The sequence below is a fragment of the Moschus berezovskii genome, chromosome 11 (genome assembly GCF_049115385.1).
Source record: "Moschus berezovskii isolate FMDL1 chromosome 11, NW_MosBer_1.0, whole genome shotgun sequence".
In the NCBI taxonomy this organism is placed as follows: Eukaryota; Metazoa; Chordata; class Mammalia; order Artiodactyla; family Moschidae; genus Moschus; species Moschus berezovskii.
Genome location: NC_142470.1, coordinates 105046787 through 105069458, shown reverse-complemented (window position 1 = coordinate 105069458; position 22672 = coordinate 105046787). Strand labels below are relative to the sequence as shown.

At 53.4% G+C, this 22672-nt stretch overlaps 1 protein-coding gene across 12 annotated transcripts in view; it reads left to right on the top strand.

Moving 5' to 3' along the window:
* Positions 1-22672, top strand: part of INPP4A (inositol polyphosphate-4-phosphatase type I A) — a 139969-nt gene that overhangs the window by 46765 nt on the left and 70532 nt on the right. For 10 of the 12 annotated variants that reach the window (XM_055400546.2, XM_088841656.1, XM_055400551.2 and 7 more), the window contains exons 2-4: positions 19739-19809; positions 20906-21112; positions 21648-21692. In XM_055400546.2, the coding sequence (XP_055256521.1) occupies positions 21007-21112; positions 21648-21692 (151 nt within the window). In that variant the 5' untranslated portion in view covers positions 19739-19809; positions 20906-21006. The remainder of the gene's footprint in view (positions 1-19738; positions 19810-20905; positions 21113-21647; positions 21693-22672) is intronic. The other 2 variants (XM_055400547.2, XM_088841657.1) reach the window with 2 other exon arrangements.

Here is a 22672-nt window from a genome sequence, read left to right as displayed (position 1 = left end):
CACTGGAAAAGACTCTGATGCTGGGAGGGATTGGGGGCAGGAGGAGAAGGGGACGACCGAGAATGAGATGGCTGGATGGCATCACCGACTCGATGGACATGAGTTTGAGTGAACTCCGGGAGTTGGTGATGGACAGGGGGGCCTGGCGTGCTGTGGTTCATGGGGTTGCGGAGAGTCGGACACGACTGAGCGACTGAACTGAACTGAACTGAACTGAATATGTATAACAATAATTGGACAGAAAGAAAAAGAAACAGAGCAGTATAGAAACAGTGTTTCCGTACCTCACTGGAACCGGGCGGGTAGAGGAGTTAAAGGTTACACTGGAGAATATTCGCTTAAAGTGAAGGAGAGCACTCAGTGAGGGAGAGAGGACTGAGAAAGCAGAGACGCCTCTGCCCTTGCCACCTTCAAACGGTGTTTATTATAAGGGCATAAACTAAATATTAGAGCTTGCCTGTGTTTCTTTAATTCTACATGAAAAGAAATTTTATTCGCTTTCTCTAGATAGAGCCCTCATCTGTCTCCCATTTATCCTGGGTCTTTTGGTCAAAAGTGTATTTTAAATGTGACCAGGGGGCTGTGAAGATAAAAGGAGCAGCTCTGCAGTGAGGGAGGTCTGGAGTTTATGACCTGGGGTTGGTGTGACCTTGTGACCTAGTATCGGTCACTTTTCCATCTCTGACAGTGGGTTGAAATGTTAGAAAGGTCACCTTGAGCACTCAGATAATGACTGGGAAGTACTTAGCCATGGCTCCCCGCACCCATAGTCCGACGTGGGGAGGAAAGAGAGGGGATTCAGGGCCTCTGCAGCAGTGTCAGGGCTGTACCCTTTGTGAGCAGAAAGGGGAGGGGGTCGCTTTACCAAGCCCGGCCCTTGCCTTCTTCCTGGCAGCACCCACCAGCATAGCTGCTGGGCTCGTGCAGTGTATTAGATCAGAGAGTGCCGGGTGCCATCTGGTGTGCAAGCACATTGTCATAGACTGAATTGTGTGTCTCCCCCAACCCCCGACCAGACTCACATGTTGAATTCCTAACTCCTAAGGTTTGGAAGGCAAATCTGGCACTTCTGAAATAACTGCTGCCAGGTGACCCTGTGCACACCAGACCCACAGCCACTCAGAGGCTTCTGCCACAGGCTAGTCATTAAGCAGAGCTGAAGGAGGACAGGGAGAAGGCCATTTCTGGTATTTGGAGATAGCATCTCTAAAGAGTTAATTAAGTTTAAATGAGGTCATGAGAATAGGCCCTAATCCAGTTGGATTGGTGGAGGAGGAAATAGCATCCCACTCCAGTTTTCTTGCCTGGAAAATTCCCTGGACAGCAGAGCCTGGCAGGCTACAGTCCATGCAGTTGTGAAGAGTTGGACATGACTGAGCACGCACACGCGCCTTATAAGAAGAGGATGAGACGCCAGGGAGGTGCACGCATAGGAAAGTCTATGTGAGGCCATGGGGAGGTGCCACGTGCACACCAGGGAGCGGGGCTTCAGGAGAACCTGCCAGCAGCCTGATCTTGGACGTCCAGTCTCCAGAGCTGTGAGGAAGCGTGTCTGTTGTGTAGGTCCCCCCTTCTGTGATACTGTGTTACGGCCACCCAGGCAGACTGCTGCGTGGCTAGTGTGGAGTCTCAGGGTTCTCTGTTGATCCCCACCGTGTTATTGCCAGATTTGCCCACTGAGGAGCTGGGAAAGTAGTCCCACTCAGAAATACAGACGTGCAAGATAATTACGAGTAAAGAGGCTGCTTTGGACACAGTCTTCTCTCTGACCTCCTTGAGATCTATGTAATGACCAGCCTGGGGGCAGAAGCCATCTGAGAGACTGAGTGGTGGGCACAGTAATGCGCCCAGAACAAGGTCAGCTGGCAGCAGTTTTCCCAGAAATGCCAGGTTCACCTTGCATTTTGATCCCGTTTTTCTAAAACTCTAAAACTGTGGCGCACAGTATTTTTAGAGCTGCTTTGCAGTTTCTCTTTGTGAACGTTTCTTTGGGTACATCATTTAATCCTCTCATCCAGCCTTGTTTAAGATCTGCAGAGTGCTATATTTATTTGACTATTTGAAATTTCAGGGCTTTTCAGAATGTTGCTCCAAGAAAATCGGATGAATACGGAACTCTAGAATTTATGTCTTAAAAGGCTTAACTGTTAATCTGTGTGTACGTTTTCTCATGATTTTTCTCCCTCTCTTTTTTCTAGGCCATCTAGGGCAGGGAAGTTACAAACTCCTATGGAGTTAGTGTCAGAAGATCTTTTTTAAAAAAATTAATTTCCTTTTTTTTTTTTTAGAGCAGTTTTAGATTTGTAGCAGAGAGTACAGAGCATTCCCATATATGCCCTGTACCCACATAGAGAGTTGTAACTTTTCAAGGACAAGAGGGACAGTTCTTCTTTGTAGAGAAGTAGTATCTTTCTTGACAAGATTCATGACTTTTAGTGATCAGGTGGAGGGTGTCAGACCACACCCTCAGGCTGTTGCTTGACTGAACTTGGACCTGAGGCCCAGCAGAATCTCACCACATCTGCCATGGGCCCGAGGGAGCCGCAGGAGGTGTCACTGGCAGGCCCACAACCCAGGCTGTGTCATCCTCCAGAAAGAAGGTGTCATTTAAAGATTTAAATCTTAACTCCTACCTTTTCAGTGCATTTTTGCCTTTGTATCTCATTTGACTCTTAGCAAGGCATCAGTTCAGTTCAGTCTCTCAGTCATGTCCGACTCTTTGCGACCCCATGAATCGCAGCACGCCAGGCCTCCCTGTCCATCACCAACTCCTGGAGTCTATCCAAACTCATGTCCATCGAGTCAGTGATGCCATCCAGCCATCTCTTCCTCTGTCGTCCCCTTCTCCTCCTGCCCTCAATCCCTCCCATCATCAGAGTCTTTTCCAGTAAGTCAACTCTTCGCATGAGGTGGCCAAAGTATTGGAGTTTCAGCTTCAGCATCAGTCCTTCCAGTGAACACCCAGGACTGATCTCCTTTAGAATGGACTGGTTGGATCTCCTTGCAGTCCAAGGGACTCTCAAGAGTCTTATCCAACACCACAGTTCAAAAGCATCAATTCTTCGGTGCTCAGCTTTCTTCACAGTCCAACTCTCACATCCATACATGACCACTGGACAAACCATAGCCTTAACTAGACGGACCTTTGTTGGCAATGTCTCTGCTTTTTAATATGCTGTCTAGGTTGGTCATAACTTTCCTTCCAAGGAGTAGGCATCTCTTAATTTCATGGTTGCAATCACCATCTGTAGTGATTTTGGAGCCCAAAAAATAAAGTGTGACACTGTTTCCACTGTTTCCCCATCTATTTGCCATGAAGTGATGGGACCAGATGCCATGATCTTCGTTTTCTGAATGTTGAGCTTCAAGCCAACCTTTTCACTCTCCTCTTTCACTTTCATCAAGAGGCTTTTGAGTTCCTCTTCACTTTCTGCCATAAGGGTGGTGTCATCTGCACATCTGAGGTTATTGATATTTCTCCTGGCAATCTTGATTCCAGCTTGTGCTTCTTCCAGCCCAGCGTTCCTTATGTACTCTGCATATAAGTTAAATAAACAGGGTGACGGTATACAGCCTTGTTGCACTCATTTTCCGATTTTGAACCAGTCCGTCGTTCCACGTCCCCTCCTAACTGTTGTTTCCTAGCTTTCATGCAGGTGTCTCAGGAGACAGGTAAGGTGGTCCGATATTCCCATCCTGTTAAGAATTATCGATAGTTCATAGTGATCCATATAGTCAAAGGCTGTAGCATAGTCAGTGAAGCAAAAGCAGATGTTTTTCTTGGATTCCCTTGCTTTCTCTACACACAGCATGGCTCGTGGCTGCACTTAGTTATTGAGCCCCTTTGCCATGACAAGACTGATCCCTGAAGGGAGATGACAGGTTACCTTCTCTCAGTATACGTGGATGGAGACTGGGCGTGATGCCCAAACAAAAGCTCCCGGTTTAAAGGAGGAAGCCCCAGAGACCTGGTTCACACAGCTCTCATTGCCACCTGCTTCCTAATAGTGGAGAAAATGTCTTTGTCCACCAATTTGTCTTTCCTGAGTTTCATCGTCTTGGAGGGTCTTTCTCTTTGCTTTTCATCCAAGGTAGTCAGTGGGGGTAGATTCTGTTCAAGCTGTCTTGTATTTGTCTTACTTAAGTGATTTTCAAAGGGAAGGTCCCACACATGGCAGAATGCCTTCTCAAGGCACACACACTTCCTTCACTGAGATCTGCTGCAGGCCTCTAAGGTGGGGTTGTGTCCCTAGCTTGATGACAGGACCGGGCCTCTGAGAGGAGCTGCCCACAGTCCAGCCACGGGTGGGGGCTGGCGCTCAGGTGCCTGGCTCCAGGCCCTGTGTCTCCTAAAGGGGCCTGTCTGCCCCTGGATGCCAGCCTTGAATCTGAATAAATTCGTTTCTATACAGTTGAATGTTTAACTAATTCAAGATGTTATGTGTGGGAAATTTAAGCTAAAACACTTATTTAAAGGAAAACCTCTGAGCCAGTGGCACAGTGCAGTCATGACAGAAGTCATTCCCCCCACCCAGCCCCGAGGGCCTGCTGTTCAGAGGGTGCTGTGGCCCGTGCTGTCTCTGCGAGGGGACCAGAGAGGGGCTGGAGTCCCGCTGTGCGGCCCGGACTTGCTGCGTGTCCCCGGGGTAGTGGGGAAGGTGCCACTCTTCTCTGCCCCGTGGTGTCCTCGCCAAGGCAGGAGCAGTCAGTTCCCCGGGCTGGGGAAGGCTTTGCTGTGAGGTGCACGCGACAGGCAGAGCACACACAGTACACAGTGTGGGGCCGCCTAGCGGGGCAGGAAGTAGATTGGGGAAGAAGGCGTGGGGAGGCCGGGGCCTCACCCAGCAGGAGGGGCACACAGCTGCCCAGAGTTGGTGATTTGCCTGAGGTCTGATGGCTGAGTTAAAACCCGGAGCAGCCAAGGCCCTGACTGGGTCAGGTGTGTTTCCCTGAGCTTCTCTGCCCTCGTTTGTGGTTGGTGAGGGTCTGACACTCCGTGCACTGCTCAGTGGTGCGGTGCTGGCAGCCGCACCGCCGCTGTGAGCTTTGGCCCCGTGCAGGGTGTCTGAGGGACCCCAGACTTCAGCTAGAGGCACTTGTGCCTGCTCCCTTTCAGGTCAGTCCCTGCCCGATGGGTGTGCATCCGACCCCTTCCTGGGCTGCTCTGCTTACTCCAGTGAGTGGGTGGGACGACGGTCCTGGGCTGCTGGGTCGTGCCTGTGTGGGTCTGGCCGAGTCACCCAGTGGAGGAGGACATTCCATGCGCTGGAGGCCCCGGCTCTCTGCCAGGGTCCTGTCTGCTCCCCAGGGGTCAGGGCCTTACGTGTCTTGGAGGATGCACCTTGCTCTAGGCCATCTTTCAGTTTTTAGTTTTTCTACACATTTCTTCTAGTGGGAGATAGGAACAAATCTAAAACATGAATTTTGAAGGCACATTTTCCCTGATCTCTAGTATACAACTCCCAAGAATGTTAAAAAAAAGAGTGAAAGCACAAGTAGAGATTTTAATTAGTTTTCACTGTCGCTGGTGTTGGCGATGGTAATTTTGCACGAAGTCTGTGCCAGGGAGACACGTTATGGGGGCCTTTGTCTCAATGCGTTCTCTGCACCATAGAACTCACTGTGAATTTCAGAGAGAAAGAAATAATCCTGAACGTTCTATCGGACTGTTTTCTTATTTTTACACAGCTATTCTTGTTAGCATTCTTTTTCTAAACAAAAAGCACAACCACCCGAGGGGTCTTTCTGGAACAAGGGGACAGTGAAAGAAAGGAAAGATGGTTCTGGTAACTTCCTTGAGGGGTCACATCCCTCTTGGCCTAGGGTGAGGTTGTGGAGCGGGGCTCTCAAAAGCGAAAATGGCTCTAGTGTGAGGTATTTGCTAATAGACCAGAAATTGCTTGGCCTCTTCAGTTACCAAGTGGTTTTAGTTCCTTTTGTGGTTGTTGTCTTGTTGGGTTTCGCTTTGTATTTGCAGAATTGAATCGCGCTTCCCTCAGAGCTGGGGAGCCTGTCCTGACTCTCGTTGTCCTGATGACAAAATGGCCTTTGGATCCCCTGAAGACCTGCTGGATCAGAGAGCTGTCCTTGATGTGTTGGTCCCCACCTTGGCCCAGCCTTACGAGGCCTGAGATGGTTTGTACTGAGGGAGCAAAGGGTTTGTTTTCAGAAGCCCAAGATGAGAGCTCAGAAGTATGCAGGAGAGCTCTGCATCGCCTGCAGTCTGGATCCCAGCGCTGGGGCCTGGTGTCAGGGACTCCCTAGCACTGACCCCGTCCTGGCCCCGCAGCCCGTGCGGTCCGTTCCTGGCAGCACAAGGCTTCCCTGTCCCCCTGGAGTGACAGTCTCTGAGCGAGTCTGGGCCTTTGCAGTCAGCGCTGTCCGCGCTGCGTCTGGACCGTGTCCCTTCTCACCACGCCCGCAGCCCAGGGCCTGCATTTCCTTTTGTCTCGGTGTTGTCTGAATGCCTCACTCCTCTGTTTCATCGCTGAGTGCTTGTAGGCAGGGGCACTGACGCGCCTGGTGTCCCTCAGAGTGCCTGTCGGACACAGAAACCAACAGCTGCTGCTCCAGGCTGCGGGCTCCAGGATCGCTCGGCGTGTGTGTGTGGGAGGGGTGCTGACGGAGGCGGTTGAGGGCCGCCGGGCCAGGCCTGCCAGTGGAGGACAGAGCTGCCGTCTGCCCCGGCCCTGGTCTGCCCCTGTCGGCCTGCTCATCACTGGAGGTTGGGGTGTGGTGGCACGGCTGGCCGGTGTGCTGCTGAGCATGAACTGGGTGTGGATGGCGCCTGACCTGCCTGCTGGGGCTCCCCCAATCTGCACTTGGTTGGGGCAACTTTGAGCGCCACCCTGAGAAACAACTGGGGCTCCGGTCACTGCCCTCAGCTCTCTTTCTAAATCACCTTCTTGAGTTCTCATCATCCCTGCCACTGTTGGCTTTGCACTCAGAGCCATGGCCAGACTGCCATGGGAGAGGCCCCGGGAAGGCCTCAGTGAGGCTCCTCTTTGCCCTAGTCAGGATGGGGGATCCAGGCCATCTTTGAGGGGCGGCCTGTGAAGGGAAACACAGTTGGTGGGGGAGCCATGGGACCTCTCCCCCAGGCCAGTCTCCCCCTCAGCTCTGGGAGGGCAGCCCTGGTGTGGGGGGGCTGCTGACCTCTCTGTTGGCCAAGCCACCTCCTCCTGGCCCAGCTGCCTGGGTGAAGTGTGGTCAGGAAAGGACTCTGCTGTGGGCCGTGCCCTCCTGCCTGCCTGTCACCCACACAGTGAGTCCTGTCTCAGTTGCATCACACCACAGCCGAGCAACAGCCGAGCAGCTGAAGCTGGAGAGGTCAGCTGTCGCAGAGGAGCCTGCCCTGTATTCTCAGTGTGAACCCGGGGCCCTGAAGTCCTATCGGGGTTTGCTCTGTGTTCTCCCCCCAGTAGTGTCCATGGTAGCAGCTGGAGGAGCAGCCGATACACCCCCCACCAGACCCACACGTGGTAAAGCTCGCAGGATGAGCGCCCTGCAGGGAGTTCCACAGCGTGTAGCCCGGGACATCTCCCTCCAATTTGGGTTTGTTGGCGCAGAAGGTGAGCTCGGCCTGGTTGGGTGCTGCCCACTGGAAGGCCTGGGGCTGACCGGCCATCCCAGTCTCCTGGCTCACTGCCTTGTTCCCGAAATAACTGTCTTCCCGGCATTTCATTGATCTGTGATGATGTTTCGCATTTCTAGCCCTTTATGGAATAATGTTCCTGCTCAGAAAGTTTTATATTCTCTCATGAATAGAAGGCCAACTTTGACGCTTCTGGCTTAGAAAACAAACTCTCCTAGTGATTTTAAAAATAAACTGAAAAAATAAGCAATGAACTGAACCCGCCCTGCTCATGTCATCTGAAGCACATGGAACTTCCCAGTTAAGGTCAGGCCCGCTTTGGCTGTGGTCGTCAGAAGGTAACGCGGGTGACAGTGGCGTGGACCTGCCATGCCTCGTCAGGCCCACGCAGCATCCTGCAGAAGGTGCTGGAGTGCGGGGCCCAGCAGGAGCCGGCAGCGGCGGACTGCGCATGCATGCGGCTGATCAGCAGCGCCGTGTGGTCTGAGGCCAGCACACAAACTCCAGAACCTGGGGAGAGCCTGAGTCCTTCTGATCGCCTCTGTTTTCCCAAAGTGCCACTAGAATGGAGTTCGGGAAGTTGAAGTCCTGCACTAACAACTTGCTTTCTAGTGACTGGAACCAAAGCCTGGCTTTCTGCTTGCTCACTCGCCAGCAGGTGCAGCTCTGTTGGGTCGGACCTGATGGGAGCATCTAGCTTCTCTGCTGGGAGTGCACTTGGCATTAGGTTTGTGAAAAATACAGGCGGGTCTTTGGGACAGTAGTATCCCTGGGTGGGTTAATGTTGGTCAAGACCTGTGTGTCTCCATGTTGGGTCTGCTGCTTTCATGTGTCAGGCCACTGCCCGAGTGGCACGCTGGTTCACGTTCCTTGGAAAAACTTGAAGGACGTTGTGGGCGTTTTGTAAAGAGGGGAGGAATGTGTATTATTCTTGAAGTGTGGAGTGTGTACCACCAGTGTGAGCTGGGCACAGCCCGGTGACTGTTTCCCCAAGCTCCTTGGCACATTCTTCACTGACTAAACCGGGACATTCTATAGCGAACGAATCAAAGCTGTTGGAGGCAGTACAGAGCAGGAAACCACAGTGGTCACGCAAAGAGCAGAGGAGCCCCTGCTCATCATGTTAATGTGTCAGCACCAAATGTAGGTCCGGAGTGATGACTTGCTGACTTCGGGGTCAGTGCATGTTTCATCCTACTTTCCCAGTGAAATAGAACATGACTTTATGGTATTCAGACCCTGTCTCCACCGTGAGAAATGTGTAACGTTTTATGTATATATACGTGTGTATATGTACACACACACACACATATATGTATACTTTAAATTTCAGTATCAGTATTGTTGGCTAGTTTTGTCTGTTCATCCTGCTCACTTTGTGTTTTTTAAAGTAATTTATTTTGAAATATTTTGACAAAAATAACCTATTTTTGTCAAGAAGCTTAATCTCAGCTTAGGAAAAGGAGTGCAAACATTAAATTATGCCCCCCTCTGCCGAATAAAAGACACTGTTCTCATCGCAGAGTTCTCTCTCGCCTTCTCTAAGAAGACCTGTCTCATTGCTCGTGTCCGTGGTGCTGACCGAAAGCCGGACACGGGCTCAGGACTGATTAACCAGAGACGGCACTTGTAAGGAATGTGGCTGGTGACAGAGAGGAAATTCTGTTTAGTGTGTCTTGAATCTGAAGCATTTTCTTCAAAGGAGGTCCTGAAAAGGGATGGAGTACAGAAAGTGATGTTCCAGATAAGCCTTGCAGAATGAGAGTGATGCCTTGTGAGAGAGCGTAAAGACCGAGGCTGTCTGCACGTGGGCCAGCCCATGCTGTTTGCTAGTGTGTGTCCCTTACAGCACTGGTCCTGCTGCTCTGTGTTGCCTTGGGAGAGAGGCTGGGCTCGAAAGACCCCTCTTCTGGTCTTGACTTCCCTCTGTAGCTCATGACCTTGGACAAGCCCTCTGGCCCCGTGAGCCTGCGTCCTGCCTGTCATACGCTGCCAGACAGCGAGCATGGTCACCTGGGCAGGTTTTCTTTCCCTGGAGACCAGGTGAGGCGGGTGAGCAGCCGTTGCGGGTGTGCACTCTGGGCTGGCGGATCATGGTCGTCTCCTCTCTTGAACTCCTCGCACGTGTTGAAAATGTTACGAGAAGCTTGTCCTTTTGTGAGAATCAGGCAGCAGATACCAAGTCTAGGGAGGGCCTAACTTGGGGTGACGCGTGGGACAGACAGTTGGCTGCCCCATCCCATGGCCACAGTGCTTGCGCCCACTTTGGGGCCCCGAGGGTCCTGCTGGGCACCCGTTCTTACACAGAAGCCCCCAAGCCGTGTGTTTCACTTTTCTCTGCAGCTCTCTTGATTTCAAACAATACATTGGGGTGCTCTGCCATCCCTGGGTCCCCACTCACAGTCCAGGGAGTGTGACCCCATCCCCACCCTCTGCCCAGCTCGACAGCTTCCTCTTGGGGAACCGTGGCTGCGGGCTGCCATTACTGCGACCAGCCAGCTGCTGGGAAAATCTCAGTAGCCATTGCAGGCATTCCAGGCCTCAGGCCAGGGAAGGACGGGGTGGAAGGTATGGCAGGATAGTCCTTCCAGAGTCACTTAAGGTCATGTCTGTGTGATGGCTTCTGTATAGCAGCCCCACCTGTCACGTTAAATTAAGGTACACTTGAGTTCATTTGTGTTGGCGTTCTGTTTGTCGTTAATTTGTAGATCCCTTTTAGCTTTTGTTTAAGAGTTCTAAGAAAAGCGATTATACCTAATTCCTATTTATGTTATCCATTTAAAATAATGTGAAAGACAACGAACCCTGTGAGTGCTTTGACTTTTCTCTTTGAAGGTTAAGAAGCACTTGCTGTAGGGTCTCTCTGTTCGGCTGTGACTCGAGACCATTTGGTCCAGCCTCGCTCTCCCCGCAGGCTCAGGTGTCAGGGCAGCAGTTTTGCTACAGTCTGACCCTCCAGCCAGGGGACACGTGCCCCCAGTGAGGCCTTCTGGTCACCTTCCCTGGCAGAGAGCTGGGGTGGGGGCTCGGGAAGGATCCTTGCATTTGACCTCTTTGGTGGCTCCAGCCGGAGAGCTGACAGTGGGGGCTGTCAGAGGGAGGGGGGACGTGTGTATACCTGTGGCTGATTCAAGTGGATGTACGGCAGACACCCACACAGTATTGTAAAGCAGTTACCCTCCGATTAAAGAGTAAGTCAACAAACACAGGTGGGGACTGTCAGCGCACCACATGCACAGGGTTGTCGGCAGCGGGGGAGCCTGCGCAGGGGCGAGGTGGGGGAGGAGAGAGCCGAGCAGAGTTGTCCATGCTGCCGACGTGGGCTCCACCGGCCGGCTCGGCCATTTTCCTGCCCAGGTTTTGTAAGTCAGCCCAGAACCTTTATGAAGACGCACCTTTTCTGCTTAAACCCACTGGCATCGGATTCTCCAACTTGCAGCACAAGGTCCTGTCTGTCAAGTGTGGTTTTCTGAGACTGGGGGAGGGAAAGCTGGGTCAGCGAGCAGAGGGCGCTGCTGCAGCTGGGGTGTGAGCCACCGCCCTGGGAGGGCACCCGCTCTGTGCACTCTGGCCCCGAGGAGCCTTGAGCAGCTGCGGCCACAGCCACGTTGGCTGCTCTCTTCACTGAGAGCACAGACCTCTCCCACAAGGGAAGGGCACAGGAGCAGGGTCGGGGGTCCCTTCTGCCCTGGTGGCTGGAGGGAGTCAGGCCCAGCCACCAGGTGGCCAGTTCTGGGCGGGGGGAGGCAGAGACAGGCATAGGCTGGGCCCTGCAGCCTTGGGTTCGGGTGGAAAGAGAGAAGAGAAAGCATCTCAGGCAGAGAACAGGGCACATATCCAGTCCAGCGCTGGGAGCCAGAGTTCCCTGCCGGCTGCTTCTAGAAACCAGCTTTGACTGAGTGCCTGGGGGTGGGGCCTTGGGTCTGTGATGACACCTTCCTTCATTGGCTGCAGACAAGCTGAGCCCTGGGTCCCAGGGAAGCCCTGGTCCGCCCCTCTCTGGTCCCCTGGGAGACTCTTGTCTTCATGGACAGTGGGAATCAATAAATGCTGGATGGTTTCTTCCATCCTAAACACATGTATTTGGGGATTTCTGTGGTCTTGCTGAGAGGCCAGCACAGAGACAGACTTTCATTTAATTACGTGAGGGCTTCGAGTGGCCCAGATGACAGGAGCAGGCCGTGAGGCTGGTTGCAGTTGGGACCTTCTGGGAGAGTCCCCAGCACTGACGGCGGCTCTCAGGTGGCCTGTGTGCTCGGAGCCGTGCTGTCTTTGTCCGCAGTGTCCTGGGGAGCTCATGTAAAATCGGGCGGCAGTTGGAGCCTGGGGCGTGGGGGTGAGGGGAGTGGCGTGAAGGACACGAGGTCAGTTCATCCCTGGTTCAGTGCCCGGGGTGCCCCTGCTGGAACTGGGGGAACCAGCCCGCGAAGGTCTTGGGAGATGTCCCGCCCGCGTGGCCCTCAGGTTGCCCTCCACTCGCGTTTTCTGAGGGCGCCTCCTCTTCTTCTCTGGGTCCCCGAGACCTGGCCCCTGAGTTGTTGCTGACGCGATGCCCCACGTGCCATGCGCTTGTTGTGAAACTGTGTCTCCTCTCCCATCTGGATGTGAGCACCCAGGCCTGCGGTGCTCAGCATGAGCGCTTGTCAGCCCTTTATTCACAGCGACTCTGTTTCAGATAAGTTCCTGCAGAAAGTCCCTTGGAGGTTCGTGGTTTGCAGGCGAGTCACTGGGGCTGAGCTGCACTTTTAAAGCGGGCTGTCCCCGAGGCTCCCTGCAGGAGCTGGTTTTTAGGAAGGACTCACAGGAGGCGAGGGAGCTGCCCTGTTGCCCAGGAAAGAGCGGCCTCACAGAGGACAGCAGACCAGGACGTCTAGAGCCAGGAGGCCACAGGCCACAGCCAGAGGGTGGGAGGGGCCACAGCGCTCGTGGGGACAGAAGGGGCTGCAGGCGGCTGTCAAGCCAGGGCCGAGGGGCCCACATGCTGAGGCGGGTTGACGTCTGGACCCCTGGGGAGGGTGCTGCTGGCACGAGTCACTGATGGTGGGGTGTAGGCATGAGAGGAAGAGGCGGCCAGGTTCCCACACTGATCTGTGTCTTGGCTGGAGCTGCTGGAAGGATGGAGCCGTGCTGACTGGGGTGGGAGGATTGAGGGGCTGGGCGATGCGGGGTGGGGAGCAGTGATGGGAAGGGCCTGGGCTTGTCCTGCTCAGGGCACTCCCTCACACCCCCACGCACACCCCGACACACCCAGTCCTTTAGAGTGGCAGGCACTAGCCTGTTTGGCACCAGGGACCGGGGCCATGGAAGACACTTTTTCCATGGAACCGTGTCGGGTGGGGGACGGTTCTGGGATGATTCAAGTGTGCTCCATTTACTGTGCACTTTATTTCTGTTGTTATTACATCAGCTCCACCGCAGACCATCGGGCCTCAGACCCCTGAGGTTGGGGACCCCTGATTTAGAGGAATATCCACGGCCCACCCAGAGCCTCACTCTTCCCACTGGAGTTCAGAGATGCGCATTTGAATCTAGGTTAAGTCACTGAATCCTGTCAGCCGCCATATTCATTGAACTAATGAGGCAGGTTAGTTAATTAAACAGGGTGAACTTACTGCCACACTGTCTGTTCAACGTCACCGATAGCGAGCAGGCCCTGGGGAGATGGGCAGACGCAGGAGAGGACAGGTGGACTGTACCCTGCCGAGTGAGCGCAGGCCCCATGGGGCCCTGGGTCGGCTTCTTTGTGTCTGCAGGTGGGAATATACACCGACTGCAGCACATTTCTTGTTTCCCTGTGCGTGCCTTTCCGAGACACGTCACTTTCCAGCGTTTAAGCACCAGCAGCCCCAGACTGCTGTTTTGAAACTCACTCATGTGCTCGGCCTTGTTCTTAGGGTCCCAGTCAAAGCCTGAGCCCATCCCCTCCGCGTTTCCCTGCTCCGCACAGGGGCTGGAGCAGAAAGTAGGAGAGATCCGGGTCCTTGCTCCGAAGGAGGAGGAGGAGGAGGAGGAGGCGGCCTCCCTACAGGCTCTCTCCAGCACAAAGGGACCATGGGGCCACCCCTGGAGAGTAGGATCCAAGGCTGTCTGGTCGAAGGGCTGGGGTGAGGTCTCCTTCCACACTCCCCTCTGATGGGGGAGAGGGGCATGGATTCCTCCCACTAGCAGTCATATCCTCATCTTACAGGAAGGTGGCTCGTGGAGGTGCCATGGCTCCCAGTGGCTGACCAGGTCTGACAGCAGAGCCTGGCCTCCCCGCCAAGCCCCGTCACCTCCAAGAACGGACCTCCATTCACCAGTTCCTTCCCAACAGCAGCTGTCAGGCCTGGATTTGTGTGATATTGTTTGCTGAAGCACAGCAGAGTGTCATGGACATGGGGGCAGAGTTGTGGCTGGAGAACCCAGGGAGGCTGGGGAGTTGAGACTCAGCTGGAGGGAAGGCCTTTTTGGCTCATAGAGGCCCCAGGGCGAGTGCAGGGCAGACCGGACATGTGGAAGATTAGGGAACACCTGGGGGAGGAATGCACGTGTCATGTGGAGGCTCTGGGTCTCTGTGGGCTGTCACGGGTTTCTTTACATAGGTGCTGCTCCTCGGGGCATCCCACAGTGCTGTTATTCCTGCTTTATAGGAATTGGTAAAACTGAGGCTGGGAGAAGCTCTGTCACTCTCACAGGAGCAGGGGTCTGAAGCAGCAGTAAGCTAGCTGGTGCCTAGGCGCACGGCCCAGCTCTGGGCCTCTGCTTGTTGGCCCAAGCTTCTAGGTCCTGGAAGGGCCGGTGTTGAGGGCCCTGTGGACCAGAGTGTCTGGGGCTGGAGTCGAGGCAAGAGCACAGGGAGCCGAGCCTCAGGCTTGCCTGTGTGCCTGCTTAGAGCCTTCCGCTCTGGTCCCTGTCCCTGAGCCCTCCTGCCTTACCTGCCCAGTTACTCCCTGAGCCTTGGCCTCAGGCAGCATTCCTGGCCTTTTGTGGGAAGGAGGCATATTTGGCTTTGCTTCCCAGGTGGCTCAGAAGGTAAAGAAACTGCCTGCAGTGCAGGAGACTGCCTGTGTGTTAAGGGTTCTTACTCAAGTGAGGCTCAGGGTGGGAAGGGGGGAGGGCTCGCAGTCACGGGGACCTCATTTCCTTCCATCTAGTGACTGCGCCTTTCCTGGGTGTAGAACTGCCCACCAGGCCCCTGTGCAGCCAGGAGTCCAGGGAGGTGAGGATCCCATGACCACTTCACCCTCTGCATCAGCGCTGGTGCGTGTCCCTTCTGCACGGGTCCCCGGCTTTCTCTGCCCCTGCGAAGGGGCTGGAGGGACCTGCTGGGTAGGGGCAGTCTGTCATGGGCCTTGATGTTTTCTTACGCAGTGGGTGCTTGTTAGACCCCTGTTCTGTGTTTAGGCTTGAACTCCGCACCCAGGAGGATATGGAGGAAGCAAGGACTTGTGGTCTGGCCTTCACCGGACACAGGTGCCCGGCTGGTCATCCCACCATCACACAGGAAGTGGATCATCCTGATGTGCAGACTGGCTGGTGGATTAGGGAGCCTCTGTGAGGAGGCGTCACCAGGTTCACCTACTTAACGCCCGAAAGCCAACACTTGAGAGACAAGTGCTAGTAGGAGTGGAAAGGCTGCTTTATTTAGCAGGCTGGAACCCTGGGGGAGATGGCAAACTCATGTTCGTAGTGAAAGTGAAGTGAAAGTCGCTCAGACATGTCCGACTCTTTGTGACCTAATGGACTATACAGATAGTCCATGGACTATACACAGAATTCTCCAGGCCAGAATTCTGGAGTGGGTAGCCTTTCCCTTCTCCAGGGAATCTTCCCAACCCAGGGATCAAACCCAGGTCTCCCGCACTGCAGGCGGATTCTCTACCAGCTGAGCTACAATGGAAGCCCTAACTACAAAGATTCTGCTTGACTGTGATCATTTTTAAAGCGAGAATTATTGAGCGGGTGGGGAGGAGGTCATTCATTATCTTCCACTGTGTGCAGACTTTTCTGATTGGCTGATGGTGAGATATTGGGGCAGTGCTCCAGGAATCTGGTGCTCAGCCTGAAGTCCTCCCCTTGGGTGGGGGCCCTAGTTCCTACAGAAGAACGCAATCATTTTGTTATAGATATTCCTTGAAGGGGATCAGGACCCTGCCCCAAGGCTGCACTGTTGTTTCTTGACTGCTCTGCCCTGTTTTTTATATCCCCTCTCTGATGAGCAACTTTGGAATCTGTCCTTTGGGACTCAGGGAAGTTCACGGAAGCTGAATGAAGCCTCTCTTCCTACAACCAAGAGACAGGGGACACGGGAAGGACTTTCACCTGGGAGGGGCCCGCAGGGTCCTGCTGTGCTGCGGACAGGCTGTTGGCTGCAGGGGAGGCTTCATGTGGAAGGGGCAGCTGACCCTTCTTGGGTTATAAGCAGTGATTTTCCTGCCTGTGAGCTGTTTGGCGTTTCATCCATCAGTGACTGGCCATCCTGGATGGGGATATGAGAGAGAGTGCTTCCTCTAGCTGGTACCTGAGCCAGCCTCCTCCTCAGGGGCTGTGCTGACTCGTGACCTTCCCTCTTGGAGAGCACAGCGCCAGGAAGGTTTGCTGCCTGTGGTGCTGGCGATAGGGTGCAGAGGGCTGGGATGGGAGAGGGAGTGGCCCCAGGTGGTCTCAGGGCTTCTTTGGGTTGAGGCTGGTCATTCATCCTTTACCCTCCATGTGACCTTGAGGAAGTTGCCCTGCCTGGATGACTGCATCCGTGCAACTCCTACATTTTTAAGATGATTTTGAGAGGACCCTCCCCCTGCACCCAGTGTTCTGACAGATGCCTGTGGGGCTGTCCTCCCCCTCAGCTCCTGCTCAGTAGAGGTTCCTGAGCCAGAGTGGCCTCCAGACCCTTCCCAGGCCTTGTTCTATGGTAGGGGGCACGGGGAGGCCTTCCCCGAGACCAGCTCCTCCAGGACAAAGCTGTGAGAGCCGTGGGTCCTCCCCGTCCTTGGCCATGTCTCCCTGCCCCCGGCAGTGGAAGGGACGTTGGATGGAGGAGGTTACACGTCTCTTCACAGAGTGAGGAGCCGAGGCATTTAGTTTCAGGAGTTCTTGCTTCTTTCCTAAAAATTCATGTCCTTCTAAACAATTCCCCTGCCCTCGCTGTCCTCTTTAAATGTCATTTTTCTTGCTAATGAGCACTGGTCTTCAAATGGGGCTAGGAGGAAAACCAGGGACCTTGGGAATATCAGAATCCTAGGTGAATTACCTTAAATTAATGAGACTAATGAGGGAAGTCGAGTTCAGCTGTGAAGATTAGCTTCGTGTTCTGGGTCTTGATGACTTAAATTGCTGGTATTAATTAGATGCCCCCCTGCAAACCATGAAGCGGCTTCTGAGATCCTTTTGACCTAAAAGCTTCTCTGATCTGTTCACTCTGTAAAATTAGCCTAGAGATGTTCCTCTTTAAGCTATCCCCAGAGTCTCACAGGGCCTCTGGTATCTGCCACGCTCCAGGGGATGGGGCGGGAGGGTGCGGGGGTGGGCACCCGGCAAAGCGCAGGGCCGGGGTGGTTGAGGAGCCTTCGTGGGGCGGCAGGACGTCGGGGTATGGGTGTTGTCCTCTCTTCTGTGGCCTGTCTCCCCTGTCCCGACGATGAAGGGGATGATGCAGCTAACGCGCTGCGCAGGCAGCGGGGTGGAGTAAGGGGATTTCTGGGTGCCACCTCTGCCTCTGGCCAGTGCGGGGTGCAGTGCTCAGTGATTCAGGAGGATGGCAGTAAGCTGAGAAAGAAAATGCTTCTGGCACACCCCCAGACGTGGCCATCATTATGATGTGGTCCCTGACTGGCTCTGTCCCTCTGGGCCCTTCTTTTTAAATGTCTTTAGCCAGAGCACAGGTAGAACATCACATTAAAAACACACAAGGTGCAGAGCTGACATAAACACTTTTTCACGCTGTGTTGTTTTTATTACAGTCATTAAAAGGATCAGCCTTTTTATTGGGTGTAAAGACCATTCACAAACCGCTCAGTGAATTTTTCCCACAGTAAATCCACCTAAAGAACCATCCCCTACAGCAGGAGAGAGAACACTCCAGAGGGCATCCCACCCCCCACCAGCCTCTCTCGCCCTCCCCAGCCAGTTCTGCCCCTCAGAGATACCAATACCACCGTCCTGACTTCTCCCACCACACGCTCGCCCGCCCAGTGCTTGAACTTCAGAGAGATGGCATTGCCCCAAACGTGCTCTCGTGGGTCTGCCTTTTCCCCCTTGACGCTGTTCCTAAGAGTCGTCTGTGTTGTTTGGTCTGTTCTGCTGTTGATGGACACGTGGATTGTTTCTTTTCTTTTTTTGAATATAGAAACATCCATATTCTTTACTTTTAATTAATTTGTTTGTGTCCGGTCTCAGCTGTGACACGTGGGATCTTCATTGTGTCACGCGGATTCTGTGCTCTGTGGTGTGCAGGCTTAGTTGCCCCGAGGCATGTGGGATCTTCCCGGACCGGGGCTCGAACCCACATCCTCTGCAATGGCAACCAGTGCACCACCGGGGAAGTCCCTCTAGTTTTTGAGTATTATAGATGTTACTGCTTTAAGTGTTCTTCACATACTCTTTGGGGAACCTGAGTGTGCATTTCTGTGACTGGTTGCACTCTGAGTTATATGTGTTAAGTGTGGGTAGACACCGCGGGCTTCCCGTACGGCTGTGCCATCTTACACTCCACCAGCAGTGTGTCAGGGCCCCATTTATTGCACATCCTTGTCAGCACTTGGTACTGCCGGACTGTTCCAGTTTAGCTGTTCTGGTGGGTGCACAGAGGTGTCTCATGGTTACAGTTAATATTTTCCTGATGACCAGTGAGGTTGGAGAACTCTTTGTGTGGATGTTGCCTTTATTGTAATCATTTCAGCAGCCAGATAGTAGTGTGTCTTATGGATGTTCCGAGATGCACTCACCTGTAGCTGGGCATTTAGATTGCTTCCTGTGTTTATCATTACAAATGATAGGCATCTCTGGACCCTTGGTGAGAATTTTGTATTGTTTACAGACTTTGATAAATAGTGTCAGATTGCTTTCTAGAGTATTCAGACCTTTCCAGAATGTTAACAGTAGTACAGGAGAACTCTGTCAAGTTTCCCCTAAGTCAGCAAGCCAAGCATATTCTCATTAGAAGAACAAGCAGTACCTCTTTAAGGAGCCTACTTTGGATAATTCTAGGTGCGCTTAGCATTCTTCCATTGCTGTGTCTGAGTTCGGTCACTTTTCTGCGAGCGCCCCGCTTTCCTGAAGTCGTACCTTTGGCCACTTGCGTCTTAAGTGGTTTCGTTGCTTCGTGTGGGCGTTGCTGTAAACACAGGTCTCAGTACTGCAGGACCTTTCTGTCTGTCCCACTGTCATAGCACAGTTTTGACTTGATGCCTTTTGATGTCGGCGCACTGTTTGGTCTCCCCCTTGGTGACCTCTCTGGGGTGTCCCCAGCAGGGCCATTGCCCTTCTCTGACATGCCCAGGCCCAAGGCCCCTGGGTGCCCCGTGGGAGAGAGAGAAGCTCAGCCTGCAGGGGAGAGGGTTTGCAGCTTCAGATGTTCACGCTGACCGCTGAGGTCCGCCCAGCAGCCTGCAGTGCCGCGCTGTGCTGGAGCCCTAGTGCTGTGCTCTGGGGGAGGCTCGCAGGGCTGGGCAGCAGCGCTGGGCTACCGCGTGTGGTTTTTGGTGCCCACTCCCGTCCTTGCAGTTTCTTACTGCCACCCTGAGAGGTGGGCACAGCCCCCCTCATCTTAGTCACCAAAAAGCAGAGCCTCTGAGGTGCCCAGCTTCTCCCAGAGCCTGACGTCTGTAGCGGAAGCCTGGGGCTCAGCCTCTTATCTCCTTTCCCTGAGCCACATCCCAGGTCCCCAGCAGGCCCTCCAGGGCTGGCGACCCCCTTCCCCTGATCACCACAGGAAGGGGGATAGGAATGAGCACTAACTAACTGTTTCTCACTCTTTGGGGCTTTGAGCAAAACATCTGTTTTTGAGGTAAAAGTTTAGATTGGTGTGTGGAGCACAAAGGAGCGTGTAGTAGTGCTTGGCTTCCCCCCATTTTTAGGCATGAAGATAGTAACATACACATTATAATAAGCATTCCTGAGAACTTCATGTCTGCTCAGCTTGTTAAGTTTATACTTTTCTACTTTTAGATGATGGATTTGGATGTGCTTCTGTGAAGAGATGCCACGTGTCTCTACTGGCCCAAGGACAAACATGTCCAGTAAGTTGCCGGGTGAATTAACCCAACAGCGGGAACTCAGGCCCTTCAGATGCAAAGGTGTTGACACCCTTTGAGAAGACGGGGTATCTGGATATATGGGGACCTTTGAGGGGATTTTTAAAAAATTATTTATTTTTAATTGATGATTGCTTTACAATTTTGCTTTGATTTCTTTTTTGAGGCCTGGAGTCTTCCTCTATCGTTTAGAGGTTGCTCTGTAGGAGCTGGTCCATATTTTGATGAGTTATTGATGTATTTGTGGGGAGGCAGGTGGTCTCCCCAACTTACTCCTCCGCTGTCTCCTTCCACTCTCTAAGGGGATATTGTAAACCAGCTTTATTGCCTGGTCTAATTATTTGAACTTCTAAAGGTTGGTTCCTTCTAGAGATAGCAGGAATGGCAGCATAAAGGGTTGGAAGAATTTGAAACTCATTCCTCGCTGAGTACGCCACTTCTTAGAGCAGAGTGTGAGCTCTGTGCTGGCCAGAACATGTGGGCAGCTCAGCCTGTGGTGGCTCTTTGCCCAGAGACCGCCGTCCCCTCAGTACAGCACTGCCCACTGAGGCGCAAATTGTCATGCTTTATGGGAAAGAAAGCCTGAGTGATGCACGTGACATTCCTGTAGCTCTGAGGAGCAGAGAACAAGGCTGGAGACATGCCTTTGGTCCCCATGTTCTGCTGTACTGTTTTGGCCAGTGGGCGGCAGACCTCTCTCTTCCCACACCTCTTATCCTAAATGAGCTGATTTATCATTTTAAAGCTCCTCTGAGATTCGTCAGTGGGAAATCATAATAAAGCCAACCCCAGCCATAGTTTATGATTATGTTTGAGCCATCATTTAATGTGGTACATCTCTGTGGAAGAGACTGTGATCTCTTTATGGAGTCCTGTGGGTGAGAGCAGAGGAGGTGATTAGACAGGACCTGGATCGTCAGACTCTCCCCTCCTCACCTGCCAGGGACCCTGGCTTCAGCGAACCTTGCCCGTGTAGGTCACGTGCCCTCTTCGTGAGGCCACATGTCTCTCTGTCACCATCCCATCCCCGTATTTTGAGTCTTTGTGTTTGTTTAAACCAGTGTTTGCTCCTGTTTCTCAGGACAGCTGCCGCCTTAGGGGACGAGGGCGAGGTGACGGGGCTTCTGGGGACTCAGGCGTGGTCAGACCCAGGAACGGGAAGTCATCCTCACCAATGACATCATGACAGCAAGAGAGCACAGCCCTCGCCATGGCGCCAGGGCCCGTGCGATGCAGCGGGCTTCCACCATTGACGTGGCAGGCGACATGCTGGGCCTCTCTCTGGCAGGTGAGCCTCAGCAGGCTGCCTGTGGGCCCTCACTGTGGCAGTGCTAGCGGGAGCTGGGCCTGGCAACCCCCTGTCTGAACTGGAATAGGGAAAGTCAGCCCTCTTCCTGGGACTTGCATCCCCTGGAACCTGCCCACCGGGGTTTCCCAGGTTGCGTGGGCACCCCCAGGGCTCACTGGCCAGTAGGTGATGCAGGAGTGTCCACAGTTTCTGTGTGACAGGTGCCCAGACCACAGTAAAAGCCCTTCACATTTTGGATGTGCAGGCCTGGGGTGGGGGGGGTTTAGTCTCAGGATCTGCGACTTCTTAGGAATCTCAAATCATCTCAGGCAGCATGTTGGGTCCCCCCACATCCCATTTTATTGAGGAGTAATTGACATATCAATACATCACTGTAAGTTCAAAATGTAGAGAGCTTGCTGGTTTGGTGTATGCATACTGTGTCGCCCTGGTGATTGGGCTTTTTGCGTCAAATCTGAAAGCAGGGAAAAGTTGATTAAGGCTGATTTTTTTCTGTCATTTCTTTTTTATCCAGGAAATGTACAAGATCCAGATGAGCCCATTTTAGAATTCAGCTTAGGTAGGTGTATTTTTAATTTTTTTGTGTTAATATACGTGTAGCTTAAAACCCAAAACAAAAGCACCACAACCGGCAGGAGTTTGTACAGAGACCTTGCCACTGCCAGCACGGCTGCGGGAGCCTCCTGTGGGTGGGAGGGGCCCTGAGCTGCCTGGCTCGGGACCCCCGGTCTGCTCTGCATGTGCTCCATCCAGGAGGGTGGTGAGGACACGTGGCTTGGCGCCACGCCGCTCGCCCTCCCTGGGGTCGTCTCGCTCCCCAGCGCTCAGATCCTTGCCTCACGAGTGGAGGCGCTGACGCCCACATGCTCCCCGCTCTTGAACATCAGTGAGGGCGTGCCCGGACTCGGGCAGCATGGCTCACTGTGGGCTCACCCGCAGGAGCTTCTTCTCCAGGGCCCGACAGGTGCTGGTATGCCTCCCCTTGTCCCGTCCCTGAAAGGCTGCTGAGTGAGGCGTGCCCACCCTCCTTATTCCCATCCTGATTCTGCCTGGCTGCTCCTCAAGGCTGGGGGCTCTCTCTGGTGAAAGTAAACTCACTCCTCCACAGAGATGCAGAAATGCTGGCCTTTGGAACCCAGCCAAAGCAGGCAGCTGGCTACCGGTTACTGTCGGGGAGCCTCCCCAGGCCAGCATGCCCCGCAGTCTCCTGAGACCACCTTCTTAGAACCAAATGTACGTTTGCCTGTGCTCACAAGGACGGGTGTATGTGTGTGGATCGCAGTCTTATTCGTAATAACCAGCACTAGAAACAGCGTCCATCAGCTGGAAGATTAACTATGTTGTGTGCATACAGTGGATGGCTGCTCAGCTGAGAAAAGGACCAAATCCCTGATACACCCCTGGGTGCATCTCAGAAGCACTGTGAAAAATGAAAGAAGCCATAACAAGAGACTGGGTGTTGTGTAATTCCATTTTCGTGAAAGTCAGAAGGACAAGTCTGTAGTGAGAAAGCACGGGTTAACGCTCACTTGGGAGTAA